General features: G+C 53.5%; 1 protein-coding gene and 1 long non-coding RNA gene across 4 annotated transcripts in view; one reads left to right on the top strand and one right to left on the bottom strand.

Annotated features, from left to right (window-relative positions):
* CACNA1A (calcium voltage-gated channel subunit alpha1 A) overlaps positions 1 to 13872 on the top strand; it is a 307938-nt gene that overhangs the window by 263838 nt on the left and 30228 nt on the right. For 2 of the 3 annotated variants that reach the window (XM_028839313.2, XM_077977500.1), the window contains 4 exons: positions 2069 to 2152; positions 12364 to 12480; positions 12814 to 12879; positions 13059 to 13174. In XM_028839313.2, the coding sequence (XP_028695146.2) occupies positions 2069 to 2152; positions 12364 to 12480; positions 12814 to 12879; positions 13059 to 13174 (383 nt within the window). Of the gene's footprint in view, positions 1 to 2068; positions 2153 to 4694; positions 4701 to 12363; positions 12481 to 12813; positions 12880 to 13058; positions 13175 to 13872 lie in introns of all 3 variants that reach the window. The other variant, XM_077977501.1, reaches the window with a different exon arrangement.
* LOC144336704 (uncharacterized) lies at positions 5007 to 9463 on the bottom strand. The gene is made up of 3 exons (XR_013409026.1): positions 7344 to 9463; positions 6346 to 6529; positions 5007 to 6244 (listed from the first exon to the last, which is right to left on the bottom strand). It is a non-coding gene; the product is annotated as an uncharacterized LOC144336704 (long non-coding RNA).

Below are 13872 nucleotides of genomic sequence, written 5' to 3'. Positions count from 1 at the left end.
GGATGGTCTCGATCTCCTGACCTCGTGATCTGCCCGTTTCGGCCTCCCAAAGTGCTGGGATTACAGGCTTGAGCCACCGCGCCCGGCCTTTTTTTTTTTTTTTTTTTGTATTTTTAGTAGAGATGGGGTTTCCCTGTGTTAGCCAGGATGGTCTTGATCTCCTGACCTCATGATCCACCTGCCTCAGCCTCCCAGAGTTCTGGGATTAGAGGTGTGAGCCACCGCACCCAGCCCCCTGAATTCCTTTTATAGGCAGTTGCGAAACAACAACATCCCATCTGTTGAGCACCTATTGTATATTCCATGCTCAGCGACCCACATTCATTGTCTGATTGCTGTGTTACTGCTGCCTCCCAGAGAAGGGCGCAGAGGCCCCAGGCACTTCAACTAGGAGGGAAGCACAGCTCTAAAGTCAGGCTCCTTCTCTGTAAGGTAGAGGGGCTACTTCAGGGTCACACTGACCACCCCAACCCCTGACCTGGCCTCTGCTTCTGCAAAGATGCTGATAAGGCCCTGTGTTTTGTGTTTTGAGTCCCACTGACCCCAGAGGGGAGGGCCATCTCTTTGACCCAGACTCTTGGGTCCAGACTGGGATGCCATCCATCACCATGTCAGTACCCGGTTGAGGGGAGTCAGAGATAGGAGGAGACCTTGTGGGACTTGAGGCTGTGACTCTTTTCCAAACAATGTGGAGTATTTCCATATTTTAGCAACAGAAAGGCTATGCTTGTGTTTCCCCTTGAGCCAGCACCCAGCCCAGGAATGTAGCAGTCAGGATAGATCAAGTGAAGCTGTAGTAACAAACAGCCCCCACATCTCAGTGACTTAAATTGATGGGAAGGTTTTTTTACACTCAGCAGGGAAGCTGTTTGTCTCATAGTTACTCAGGGACCCAGGCTCACAGAGTAGCTGCCATTCAAAACGTTACTAGTCACCAAGCCCAGGGTTGAGAGGCTAGAGAGGCCAATGCTGACCAGAAAGTGACCGCACTGCTTCCACTCACAGCACATCGCTGCACCTAGACACACATGGCCCCGTCTAAACACAAGGGGGCCAGGAAGTGCATGTGCCTGAAAGGCCCCAAAGCCCCCTGTCCAGTTCCTGTTCTGTACCCTGTTACTATCCTCCTCCAGATCAGGAAATGGAGACCCAGAGAGGTTAAGCCACTTGCCCATAGCCACACAGCTCTGGTTGCAGAGTTGGGATTTGAACCCAGAGTCTCCTTTCTTCTCGAGTATGCTGCCAACCTAGTGGGGTCCTGAACAGACTGTGGGCTGTCTGAGGCCTGGGTTCAAATCCTGGCTTTACATCTCTGTGCTGCTAGCCTCAGGCAGATGAGTGGCTTGGTCACCTCCTAGAAAATGGGTATAGCTGGGAGCGGTGGCTCACGCCTGTAATCCCAACACTTTGGAAGGCCGAGGTGGGCAGATCACTTGAGGTCAGGAGTTCAAGACCAGCCTGACCAACATGATGAAACCCCGTCTCTACTAAAAATACAAAAAATTAGCTGGGTGTGGTGGCATGCACCTGTGGTCCCAGCTACTTGGGAGGCTGAGGCAGGAGAATTGCTTGAACCCAGGAGGCAGAGGTTACAGTGAGCCAAGATCGTGCCACTGCACTCCAGCCTGGGTGACAGAGTGAGACTCCATCTCAAAAAAAAAAAAAAAAGAAAGAAAGAAAATGGGTGATAACCATTCCCTCCAGGATCTTCATGAGGATCTCGATGATGTCATTTATAAAGCCCCTGGGGTCTCGGGAGCCCTCAAAAATGCTGGAGAGATAAGCCACAGCTCTGAAGAGCAGCCCCAGCCCCATGGAGCTGAAGCAGGGACTGAAGGCCCCCTCTGGGGCCAGGCCAATCATGGGAAGGCCCCCAGGGGTTCCCAGGGAGGGAGACTCAGCGCAGATGATGTTGAACAGCCTTTACCGCAGCCCTTTGAACAACCACAACTGTCCCGGGCACTCCGCTGATTGGCAGCTGTGCCTCTAACATGCCCCCGGCCAGCCTAGGGGGGCCGGGAACCAAGCCCTCTGTTGGCATCTCTTGTCTTGTGGGTCCCCATTCTAGAATTATTTCCGCGATGCCTGGAACATCTTCGACTTTGTGACTGTTCTGGGCAGCATCACCGATATCCTCGTGACTGAGTTTGGGGTAAGTCTCCCACCAGCTTCTCTCTGGGTGACTCTGGGCTGGACAAGGCGGGTGGCGGGGGGCGGGGGAGCATTTCCAGAAGCAGTGGGTCCCGACAGCCACAGCTGCTTGAGCCAGCACTTGGCCATGACCAGAGAGGGAGAACTGGGGCCCCCGGGGACAAGGGCAGCCCCTCCAGAGGGCATCATGGGGAGATGGGGGCGACCAAAGCCTGGCTGTAGGGCCAGCACTGAGGGGTGGGCCTCCCTGCAACCTGGCCTAGGAATGAATAATGCAGATGAGTACATTGAGGGAACTGAGACACTTAAAAGCTCCTGAAGCTGAGCCGGCTCCCAAACACCACCCCTTGTCAGGAGCCCAGAAAGAATGAGTTTCGAGTCAATTTTGTTTAAACCAACCCGCTCCTGGTTCATGGGCAGGAGAGAGCCACAGCCCTCAGGCCAGAGTGGGAACACAACTCCCAGGGCCATAGTGGGGTGCCCAGGATGTCTTCCCTCCTCTAGCCCCAGGCCTGGGAGACTCTCAACATGGGGGTCTCTGGACCTCTCTGTAGTGGCCCCACAGGACACATTGCCCTTCTCCTTTTCTGGAAGACTCAGGGCCCCAGAGTTCCTGTCCCAGACCCTCTCCTTGGCCATCTGCCAGTGAGCCCAGGCTCGGGGTCCCTCGGGAGATTGAGGGGAGGGTAGAAGATCCTTGCAGGGGGAAGCAATGGTCAAAAGGCATCAAAGCCAAGGGTTAAGGGTGATATCAATGTCATCTTAATAACAATAAAAATAACAATAGCTCACAAGAATCGCAGCCTTGCTGTGTGCCAGGGAACTGTGCTAAGTGGTTTACGTGGATTGGCTCAGGATAGAGGTCTCGGTCTCGGCTTGTAAGAGAATTCCCTCGAAGGGTTCAGGTGAAGGCACCCAAATGCAGAGATCACTGGTGGAAGGGAAGGGAAGGGGACCCACAAGGGTGGCAAGGTGCCCCGTGACCAGCCACCATAGGGAGCCGTTACCTGCCCAGGTGCTGAAGTGGGGAAGGAACCTGAGCAGGAGGCCAGGAGATGCCACCAAATGGGACCTGTCCTGTCAGTGTGGAGGCACAGAGACCAGGGCCAAAGCAGGTGGAGTGTAATGAGAGAGAAACACCCCAACCTTTCTCTCCCCTCGTCCCTTATCTCCTGCCAGAGCCTCCCATTGGCCAAGGTAAACCAGAAGGAAGCTGAATATGATGCTCAGAGCAGGCAGAGAGGTCAGGAGAATAGAACTGGGTGTGGTCGGGCCTGAGAAAGAGGGTATTGCCCCATTTCGCAGACAGGAAAACTGACCCTCAGCTGGGCACGGTGGCTCACGCCTGTGATCCCAGCACTTTGGGAGGCCGAAGCCGGTGGATCGCCTGAGGCCAGGAGTTCAGGACCAGCCTGGCCAACATGGTGAAACCCTGTCTCTACTAAAAATACAAAAATTAGCCGGGCGTGGCGGCAGGTGCCTGTAATCCCAGCTACTCAGGAGGAGTGAGGCAGGAAAATCACTTGATTCTCAGGAGGCAAGAGGTTGCAGTGAGCCAACATTGTGCCACTGCACTCCAGCCTGAGCAACAGAGTGAAACTCTGTCTCAAAAACAAAAAGAAAGAGAAAGAAAGAGAGAGAGAGAAGAAAGAGAGAAAGAGAAAGAGAAAAGAAGGAAAAAAGAAAGGAAAGAAAGAAAAGAAAGAAAGATTAAGAAAGAACAGAAAGAGAAAGAGAAAAAGAAAGAAAAAAAGAAAGAAAAAGAATGAAAGAAAAAGAAAGAAAGAAAGAAATCAACGTGAAGCACTTGGCACAGAACCTACCAGGAAACCAGGAGTTTGAGAATGGTGATTGTCATTATTATTGCTATTGTTGTTGTTATTGTGAATGGGTGTGTGTTAGCCAGCCCTGAATTATAATCAATTTGAGGGAAAGTTAGTGGGTGGGTGTTTGGGTGCTTCTAGGACAATTAAGTCCCAACCTCGAGTAGGGAGAAGCATGTCCTGGTGGGCAAGGAGGTTTCAGTTGCCCCTTTCTGCCTCCCAGGTAAGCCCACTAATTCTGAGGCCAGGGCTTGGCCAGGCTGAGACAGGAAATGCCAGATTCTTGGGAGGGCAGGTCCCTGGGGTTTAGGGGGCAGAGGGCATGCGGCAGTACTAACCAGTGCTGCCTCAGCTGCCGCCCCCAAGTGGCTGGGGTGACGTGGGTTTGCCCTGTGTGCAATGGATAATGACTGTGTTTCTTGTCTTGTCTCTTTTCATGCCTGCTCTTAAAACTGTATATTGGCGCAACGCCGTCTGAAAAACTCATCCAATCAAAATGCACTATGAAATTCATTTGTTCATCCATGACATGGTCTGTGTGTTCATACACCAATGACTTATCTCCCAACCCACCGCCACCACCACCCCCACTCCCCGCCCGGGAACCGAAACCCATTGGTTTTTTGGCACTGGTTACAAATCAACCTAAAAAATGCTGAACACGCCTCCCCAACTGCCCCCGCCCGCCCGCTCCCCCTCATCTTCAACATCTGCATCTAGAATCCGGTTGGTCTTACTTCTTTCTGAAGTCTAAATGCCTTACATTAACTGTGAACGCATCTCCTCGCATCGGCATTGCATGCCACACCCCGCCTCTCCAACGTGGGATGCCTGACGCTCTCCCCACCCCTCTGCTCCCCTCTGTCTGTCTGTCTGTCCTCCCGCCCCCAGCCCCTGTGCCTCCCACTTCCTGCAGACTCTGGCTGTTTTTTTATCAGGTTCTGAATGGGGGTTTTCTGTTTTGGGTGGTTTGCATCTTTTGCAGAGAAAGGGATGGGTTTTCCCAGCGCAGCACCTCTGTCTCTCGCCCCATCCCGCACACACATCCTGTACACTCAGAGACAATGGAGGCAAATCCACTCCCAGCCACCTCTCACCTCTCCTGTCCCCCGTTCAGCTCCATGGACCCCAGGCCCCAGGAAAACTGCCAACTGTCTTCTTGCTCCTCCAGCTCTCTCCATCCTGCTGTCCCCAAACCTCCATCTCAAGCCCACAAGATCTTTGGCCTTGACCAGCAGAGTCTTGACTCTCCAAGTCTGATAAAGGAGACATGAAGGCCAGGCAGTGTGCCGGCAAAGATTCTCAGGCAGAGGAACTCAGAAGCGCCAGACTCGGATCTGGTAGCTTCATGTGGGGCCAGCCCACTGAGGCCCTCTCCTGGAGCCTTGAACTGCATGTGCGCACACAGTCACACAGTCATTGCACACACACAGTCACTGCACACAATCACCGCACACACAGACACTGCACACACAGTCACTGCATACACACAGTCACTGCACACAGTCACTATGCACACACTGTGCACACAGTCACTGCACACACACAGTCACTGCACACACACAGTCACTGCACACAATCACCGCACACACAGACACTGCACACACAGTCACTGCACACAGACACTGCACACACAGTCACTGCATACACACAGACACTGCACACAGTCACTGTGCACACACTGCACACAATCACTGCACACAGTCACTGCACACAGTCACTGCAGACACTGCACACAATCACTGTACACAGACACTGCACACACAGTCACTATGCACACACACAGTCACTGCGCACACAGTCACTATGCACGCACACAGTCACTGCACACACAGTCACTGCACAGACACTGCACACACAGTCACTGTACACACACAGTCACCACGTACACACAATCACTGCACACAGTCACCACACACAGACACTGCACACACAGTCACTATACACACACTGTGCACACAGTCACTGTGCACATAGTCACTGCGTACACACAGAACTGCACACAGTCACTGCACACACAGTCACTGCACACAATCACTGCACACAGACACTGCACACACAGTCACTGCACACAGACACTGCACACACAGTCACTGTGCACGTCACTGCACACACAGTCACTATGCACACACAGTCACTGGGCACACTATCACTGCACACACAGTCACTGTACACACACAGACACTATGCACACACAGTCACTGCACACAATCACTGCACACAGTCACTGCACACACAATCACTGCACACAGACACTGCACACACAGTCACTGTGCACACAGTCACTGCGTACACACAGAACTGCACACAGTCACTGCACACACAGTCACTGCATACAATCACTGCACACAGACACTGCACACACAGTCACTGTGCACGTCACTGCACACACAGTCACTATGCACACACAGTCACTATGCACACACAGTCACTGGGCACACAATCACTGCACACACAGTCACTGTACACACACAGACACTATGCACACACAGTCACTGCGTACACACAGTCACTGCACACGGTCACCACACACACAGACACTGCACACACAGTCACTATACACACACTGTGCACACAGTCACTGCACACACACAGTCACTGCACACAACTGCACACATTCACTGCACACAACCACTGCACACAGACACTGCACACACAGTCACTGTGCACATGTCACTGTGCACAGTCACTATGCACACACAGTCACTGGGCACACAATCACTGCACACAGACACTGCACACACAGTCACTGCACACACAGTCACTGTGCACACAGTCACAGCACACAGACACTGCACACACAGTCCCTGCACACACACAGTCACTATGCACAGACAGACACTGCGTGCACACTATCACTGTGCACACACAGTCACTCTGCACAGAGTCACTGTGCAGTCACTATGCGCACACACAGTCTGTGTGCACACAGTCACTGCACACACATTCACTGCACACAGACACTGCACACACAGTCACTATGCACACACCAAACACACAGTCACTATGCACACACAGTCACTGAGCAGTCACTATGCACACACAGTCACTGTGCACACACACTGCACACTGACATTGTGCACACAGTCACTGTGCACAGTCACCGCACACAGACACTGCACACACAGTCACTATGCACTCACACCACACACACAGTCATTATGCACAGTCACTGTGCACAGTCACTGCACACACAGTTACTGTGCACATACAGTCATTGTGCATGCACAGATACTGCACACAGACACTGCACACAGTCACTGCACACACACAGTCACTATGCACCAGTCACTGTGCATACAGTCACTATGCATACAGTCACTGCACACAACCACTATGCACACATCATCACTATGCACACACAGTCACTGCACACGGTCACTGTGTACACTGTCACTGCACACAGTCACTATGCACACACACTGCAGACACAGTATGCACACATACACTGCACACCCAGTCACTATGCACACACAGTCACTGCACAGTCACTGCATGCACAGTCAGTATGCACACACACTGCACTGTCACTATACACAGTCACTGCACACACAGTCAATATGCACACACAGTCACTGCAGTCACACTGCACACACAGTCTGTGCACCACACACTGAACACACAGTTGCTATGCACACAGTCACTGCAGGCACAGTCACTATGCACACACAGTCACTATGCACACACACAGTCACTGTGCACACAGTCACTGCACACACAGTCACTGAGCACACAGTCACTGTGCAGTCTATGCACACACAGTCACTATGTATCCATACACTGCACACACAATCTGTGCACCCTGAACCACACAACACGCAGTCACTATGCACACACAGTCACTGCATGTACAGACACCACGCGTAGTCATGACCTCTTCTTTTTCTTGCTCATTCTCTAATTCTCTCTCTCTCACTTCTTTTTGTTTGTTTGTTTTTTAGGCAGAGTCTCGCTCTGTCACCCAGGCTGGCGTGCAGTGGCACAATCTCAGCTAACTGCAACCTCCGCCTCCCAGTTTCAAGTAATTATCATGCCTCGACCTCCTGAGTACCTGGGATTACAGGCATGTGCCACCACACCAGGCCACTTTTTGTATTTTTAGTAGAGACAGGATTTCACCATGTTTGGCCAGGCTGGTCTCGAACTCCTGACCTCAAGTGATCCACCTGTCTCAGCCTCCCAAAGTGTTGGGATTACAGGTGTGAGCCACTGCACCTGGCCTCTAATTCTCATTCACTGTCCCTGTCTCTGTGTCTCCCACACACAGTCATGCATGCAGGCACACACACACACTGGCCCTCACTGCTACATCTACCCACCCTGTACCCCCACTCCACTACATACTGCACACATCTCTCTCCCTCCCCCACTTCTCAGCCCCTTGCACACCCCTCGTTCTGTTAAATCTCAACTGCCTCTGCCCCTCCCCTACTCACCAATGAGGCCCTCAGAGGGAGGCCCCAATGGAATCTTTGCCTTGGGATCCGTTTCCTGCTGGCAGTACACATGCACTCACCCACCAGACATTTAATGAGCCCCTATTTGGTGCCACAGATGGAATTATGGGCCGAAACAGACACCATTACTGTCCCCTCTCACCACATACAGTCAGGTGGGGGAGGCAGGCATCGGTCAAATAACACCTTGACTCCACTTAAAATTATACCTGCACTGCGAGCTGAAGGATGAGCAACATTAACAAGGCAGACAGAGATGCACAGAGCATTCCAGGCCCAGGACAGCCTGGACGGAGCCTGTGGGAGGTCAGGATCTGCAAGCGAGGAGGTGTGGCTGATGCAAAGACAGCAGAGAAAGGCTGGCCTGGAGATAGCCAAACAAGACAGCAGGGGACAGGACCCGGGGCTGGGGAGGGTGGGGCTATATTGTGGAATTTGGGCTTTCTCCTAAGCACCAGGAAAGGCCTGGGAGGATAGGAAGCAGGGGAGGCGTGAAAGGAGGTGTGACTAGACAAGCTCACTCTGGTTGCAGGGCAGGGAACAGCTTGACAGGAGGCTGGGCTGGAGGTGGGCACCAGGAATCACAGCAAGAGATGACAGTGGAGGAGAGAGTACAGCGGGATGGTGTCCCTCTCAGACGGATCTCTGCAGGACCCAGGGAAAGATCAGAACTGAACTGAGGGGATGAGGTGCCTGTGAGCAGTCGGGTCTGGCTTAAAACTGGGAGACAGGCTGGGCGTCGTGACTCAAGCCTCTAATCCCAGCACTTTGGGAGGCCGAGGCAGGAGGATCACCTGAGTTCAGGAGTTCGAGACCAGCCTGACCAACATGGTGAAACCCCATCTCTACTAAAAAATACAAAAATTAGCCAGGCGTGGTGGCAGGCACCTGTAATCCCAGCTCCTCGGGAGGCTGAGGCAGGAGAATCACTTAAACCCGGGAGGCAGAGGTTGCAGTGACCCGAGGTCGTGCCATTGCACTCCAGCCTGGGCAACAGAGTGAGACTCTGTCTTTAGGAAAAAAAAAAAAAAAAACTGGGCGATAGAGGTGAGCGAGTGCCAGGAAAGGGCCCGGTTGGGGGAAGAGAATAGGTGTGGGCATAGCAAGTTTGAGGTGCCGTTAGGACAGCCTGAAATAAGTCAGATAGGCAGGTGTTGTGGGGGCTGGAGCTTGGAGCTGAGGTCTACAAGTAGTAGGACTTTTCTGGAGCCCTTAGGTGGGTGGTCTCCATATCCTTCTGAGCACTTGAGGGACACCTGAGCACAGCACTGGAAAAGACAAGACCCGTCCTCATGCCTTCCAGGGGCTGTGTCCCACCCCCATCACATTCTAGCCAGGAAATTCAGGGGAGGTGTTGAGGAGAGGAAGCTGCATCTCCCAGGCTGTGGATTGAAATGTGGAAGGCAGGAAGAGGGAACTTGTCAGAAGTTCTGGGGGCAGTGGAAAGACTTGGTACAGATGCAGGAAGAGGTGGAGGGTGGGTGAGGGCAGCCTAGTACCCTTCCCCCACTGCCCCAAACCCTTCCCGTCTCCACCCCTACCTCCCTCGTGTGTCTCCTCCCCGACTTGACTCCAAGAAGGGAAGCACGTTTTCTGCATGCATATCCCTGCCAGATCCCTGGCTTTTTTGCATGGTTGCAAGCTTCCCCTGCTCTCCCCTAAACCCCGCTCCTGAGGCTGCTTCCAGGGTCCGCCTGCCTTCGCATGCCTGGCCGAGTCCACATGTTATGATCCGCCCCATGAAAGGGATGGCTTGTACTCTGGGGTTGAAAGGGAGGGGGCTGGGGATACCTGAGCCATCAGCCCCATCCCCAGGTGGAGCTGGGTGGCCAGGCAGGGATGGGGGTCAGGGCAGCAGGGCACAGAGAGTGACTCTGTTAGCCAAGCTGGGTTTGGGGGCTTGTTCGAGGCACTGGAGACATTCTCACAGCAGTTGAGCCCAGTGTGGTCAGGGTAGGATCCCCCAGCCCCCTTCTCCATCCTAGAGGCCTAAGGACGCACTGATTGTGTCCCAGAGAGCATCCTAGACATTGCCAGCGAACCCAGAGGCCTGTTGCCAGCCTCAGAAATTCCTTGAACTCCAGTCCTTGCCTCTCAGCTTCCAGGCCAAAGCTAGCACAAGACACAGATCCGGCAGCCAGAAAGCCTTCTGGAAGCCACCAAGTAGGATGCCCTCGTAATTCGTCACCCAAACTAGGACACTTTTGAAACCGAGAGGGAGGCTGTGACTATATGGTCACCCTGTGCCATTTGGGGGGTAAAGGTTAGACCAAGTTAAATCTTGCTACATGGCCTGTAGCAAATCCTACAAATCCCATAGAACAAGTCTCATTAAGCCCCTTCCTTAGTGTAGAGAGACCCTCTGCTCCTCCTGCCTTCAGCCTGCTGGGTACTGGCCAGCGAAGGAGGGTTTCCATGTCTGCCTGAAGCTGGGGTCTCAAACTCAAATGCCTCTGGGGGCCAAGCAGACACCAGTCAACCAGGAAAGCAAGTGCCATTTCTAGAACCTGCGGACCTTGGAAAACTGGAGAGCATGTGGCCTGCTTTCAGGGAGCAATCGCAGCAGGCCTGGGGTTGCCAGGAAGTCAGATTGGTGGGCAAAATCTCTTGATTTTTAAACAATGGCAATAATTTTTAATTAAAAACAAGGACAAATGAAAAAACACTGCTCAGGCGCAACACAACAGTTTTACTAGCTAGATTTGACCCACTCCTGACTTCGAGACTCCAACCCCCACCCCACCAAGGTCCCTTGAAGCCCCACAATGGCCACTTAACACTGGCAGTCCATGTTCACCATCTCCAGCTGGTCTCCTCCCTGACTCCCCAACTCTCTGGCCCCCTGGTTCTTCTAGCTTGGGTGGGAGGAGGCAGAGGCAGTGACTAGACAGGGGGTTTTTGAGCAGAGGCAGTGGCCACCCAGGGAGGTCCTGGGGGCAGGGATGGCCCCACCTCCCAGCCCCCAGCACCCGCCCCTTGGTGGGCCCGGGCTGATTTCTGAGCTCACCCACCCATGGGAGCTGAGTGCTTCCTGCTTCCTGCAGGCCTGGTCCCGTGCTACTCCACCCAGCCCCAGAAGCTGAGAAGCCATCCCTGAGAGGGGGGAAAAGGGCCCCAAATGCATCTTCTCCGACTCAGCGGGCAGCGAGGACTCACCCTGCAGCCGAACAGTCCCAGCTCCCTCCCGTCCTCCCCATTCCCGCTCGCCAAGGGGGTAAGAAAAGATGCTCTTCCGCTTCTCCCAATTGGCTCGAGCCGCTGCTCCTCTTGGCCGTGGGGTGAGGTCAGGGCGGGCAGGAGCGGGTGGGCAGCTCGGCAGGGCAGGGCAGGGCAGGGTGCCCGGTGAGTCCCGTGACAGATGCATTTCTGGCCCGGAGCGTAACATGCCCTCGGAACCCGCACATGTCCACCAGGCCTGAGCGTGCTGGCGACCTCCACCCCCACCCCCGCCCTGGTGTTTGTGCATCGTACACGTGTGATAGATTCCGCAACTTGACCGGCTTGTGTCCTTTCGTCTCAGTGCATTTGGTTGTTGGGAGAAACAAAAACCATCTCGATTTTTTTCCTGATTGGATGATTCGGATATATTTTCTTTTTCTTGTTCTTTTGTTATTTCTTCCCCATCCCCGTTCCTTTTTCCCTCTTCCTTTTTCTTTCATTTTCCCTGTTGCGGGTGGGGCTGGCAGGGAGGGCTTATGCTTTTGAGTTGATGCCTTTTCCTCCCTCCCACCCTCTCTCTCCCAACATTATTCCTTTTTCGAGTTTTTCCTCCGCATCATTGCATTAATAGTGCTTTCTCTCTCCCTCCTTATTTGGGGTCTGGCTTGCTTTTTTCCTGTTGGTTGGCTTCATGTAGGGGCCTCTGTGAGTGGTGACAGCTCTGAGCCCTTTGGGGTGGGTGGATGGTCACCCCTTTTCCTCCATCTCCCCAGAATAACTTCATCAACCTGAGCTTTCTCCGCCTCTTCCGAGCTGCCCGGCTCATCAAACTTCTCCGTCAGGGTTACACCATCCGCATTCTTCTCTGGACCTTTGTGCAGTCCTTCAAGGTGAGTCCTCGTCCCCACTGCTGGCCCAGGGCTGCGGGGGTGACCCCCTTGCTCTGGCTGAATGTAGAAGTCAGATTGGAAGTGCCTCTGTGATGTAGTCATGCAGAGAATCTGTTATCTCCAGGGCTCTTGTCGAACTTCCTGCCCCTGGTGTGTCTTCAGAGCTGTAAGGGCCTCATCCTAGAGCCTCCAGAGATGCCCACCTGCCCTGGCAGGACTCTGGCACAGCATGTGGCCACCCAACCCAGTGGGGCAGAGCACTGGGACAAGGGAGGAAGACAGTGTGGCTGAGGGACTCTCAGCACTCTTCTTCATTGCCTTTTTTCCCACCAGGCCCTGCCTTATGTCTGTCTGCTGATCGCCATGCTCTTCTTCATCTATGCCATCATCGGGATGCAGGTGAGTGCCACACCCCTAAAGTTCCCAGAGCCTCCCAAGGCCCAAGGAGGGCAGCCATCCTTAGAAAGGGGTGGGTCAGAGGAGCCTGGTCCACAGAAGCAGCCATGGAGGTTGAGCTGGGTATCCCAGAAGCCACTGGAGGAATGGCAGCCCCTGGTCGTCACCCTCCAATTTCGCAGGTGTTTGGTAACATCGGCATCGACGTGGAGGACGAGGACAGTGATGAAGATGAGTTCCAAATCACTGAGCACAATAACTTCCGGACCTTCTTCCAGGCCCTCATGCTTCTCTTCCGGTGAGAAGGGGGCCTGCTCTGATAATTATGTTCCCGTGGGGTGGGGTGCGTCCTTCATCCTTCTGTTCCCATAGGGGATGTGCCCTCCTCTTCCAATGGAAGACGTGCCCTCCTCCTTCTCTTCTGGCAGAGGCGTGCCCTCACCCTTCTTTTCCGGTAGGGGGCGTGCCCTCCTCCTTCTCTTCCGGTAGGGGGCGTGCCCTCCTTTTCTGGTGTAGGGGTGGCCGGATGTGCTCTTATCCTTCTTTTCCCGTGAGGCTGGAAATGGGCGTTTGGGGGCCCAGGAATCCTAGCAGGGCAGAAGCGGAGGGCCCTGGGACATAATCATGAAGGTCATTTTCCAGGCATTATCTCTGAATCTTCCTGATTACCTTGTGAGGAAGGGATTCTTGGCACCCCTATCTGACGATGAGAAAATAGGCTTACAGACCATGAGGCTTGATTATTTGGTTCGTCATCTTGGCTACACACAAAGTTCCTTCATTTGTTCAGCGGAGGTTTATTGAGCACCTACAGCATGCCAGGCACTGCTGAAAAACGAGAATGCACCAGGAAATAGAGAAAAGAGACATTTTAAGCACTTTGGGAGCTAACATCCCCATGGGGAAGACGAATAATCAGGAAACAAATTATAGAGAATGCTGGAAAAAGACAAATTTCAAGAATAAAGGGGAATAGGGCCGGGTGCAGTGACTCAT

Source organism: Macaca mulatta, chromosome 19 (assembly GCF_049350105.2).
Source record: "Macaca mulatta isolate MMU2019108-1 chromosome 19, T2T-MMU8v2.0, whole genome shotgun sequence".
In the NCBI taxonomy this organism is placed as follows: domain Eukaryota; kingdom Metazoa; phylum Chordata; class Mammalia; order Primates; family Cercopithecidae; genus Macaca; species Macaca mulatta.
Note: the sequence above shows the minus strand (reverse complement) of the source record. Positions and strands in the feature narration are given on the sequence as shown.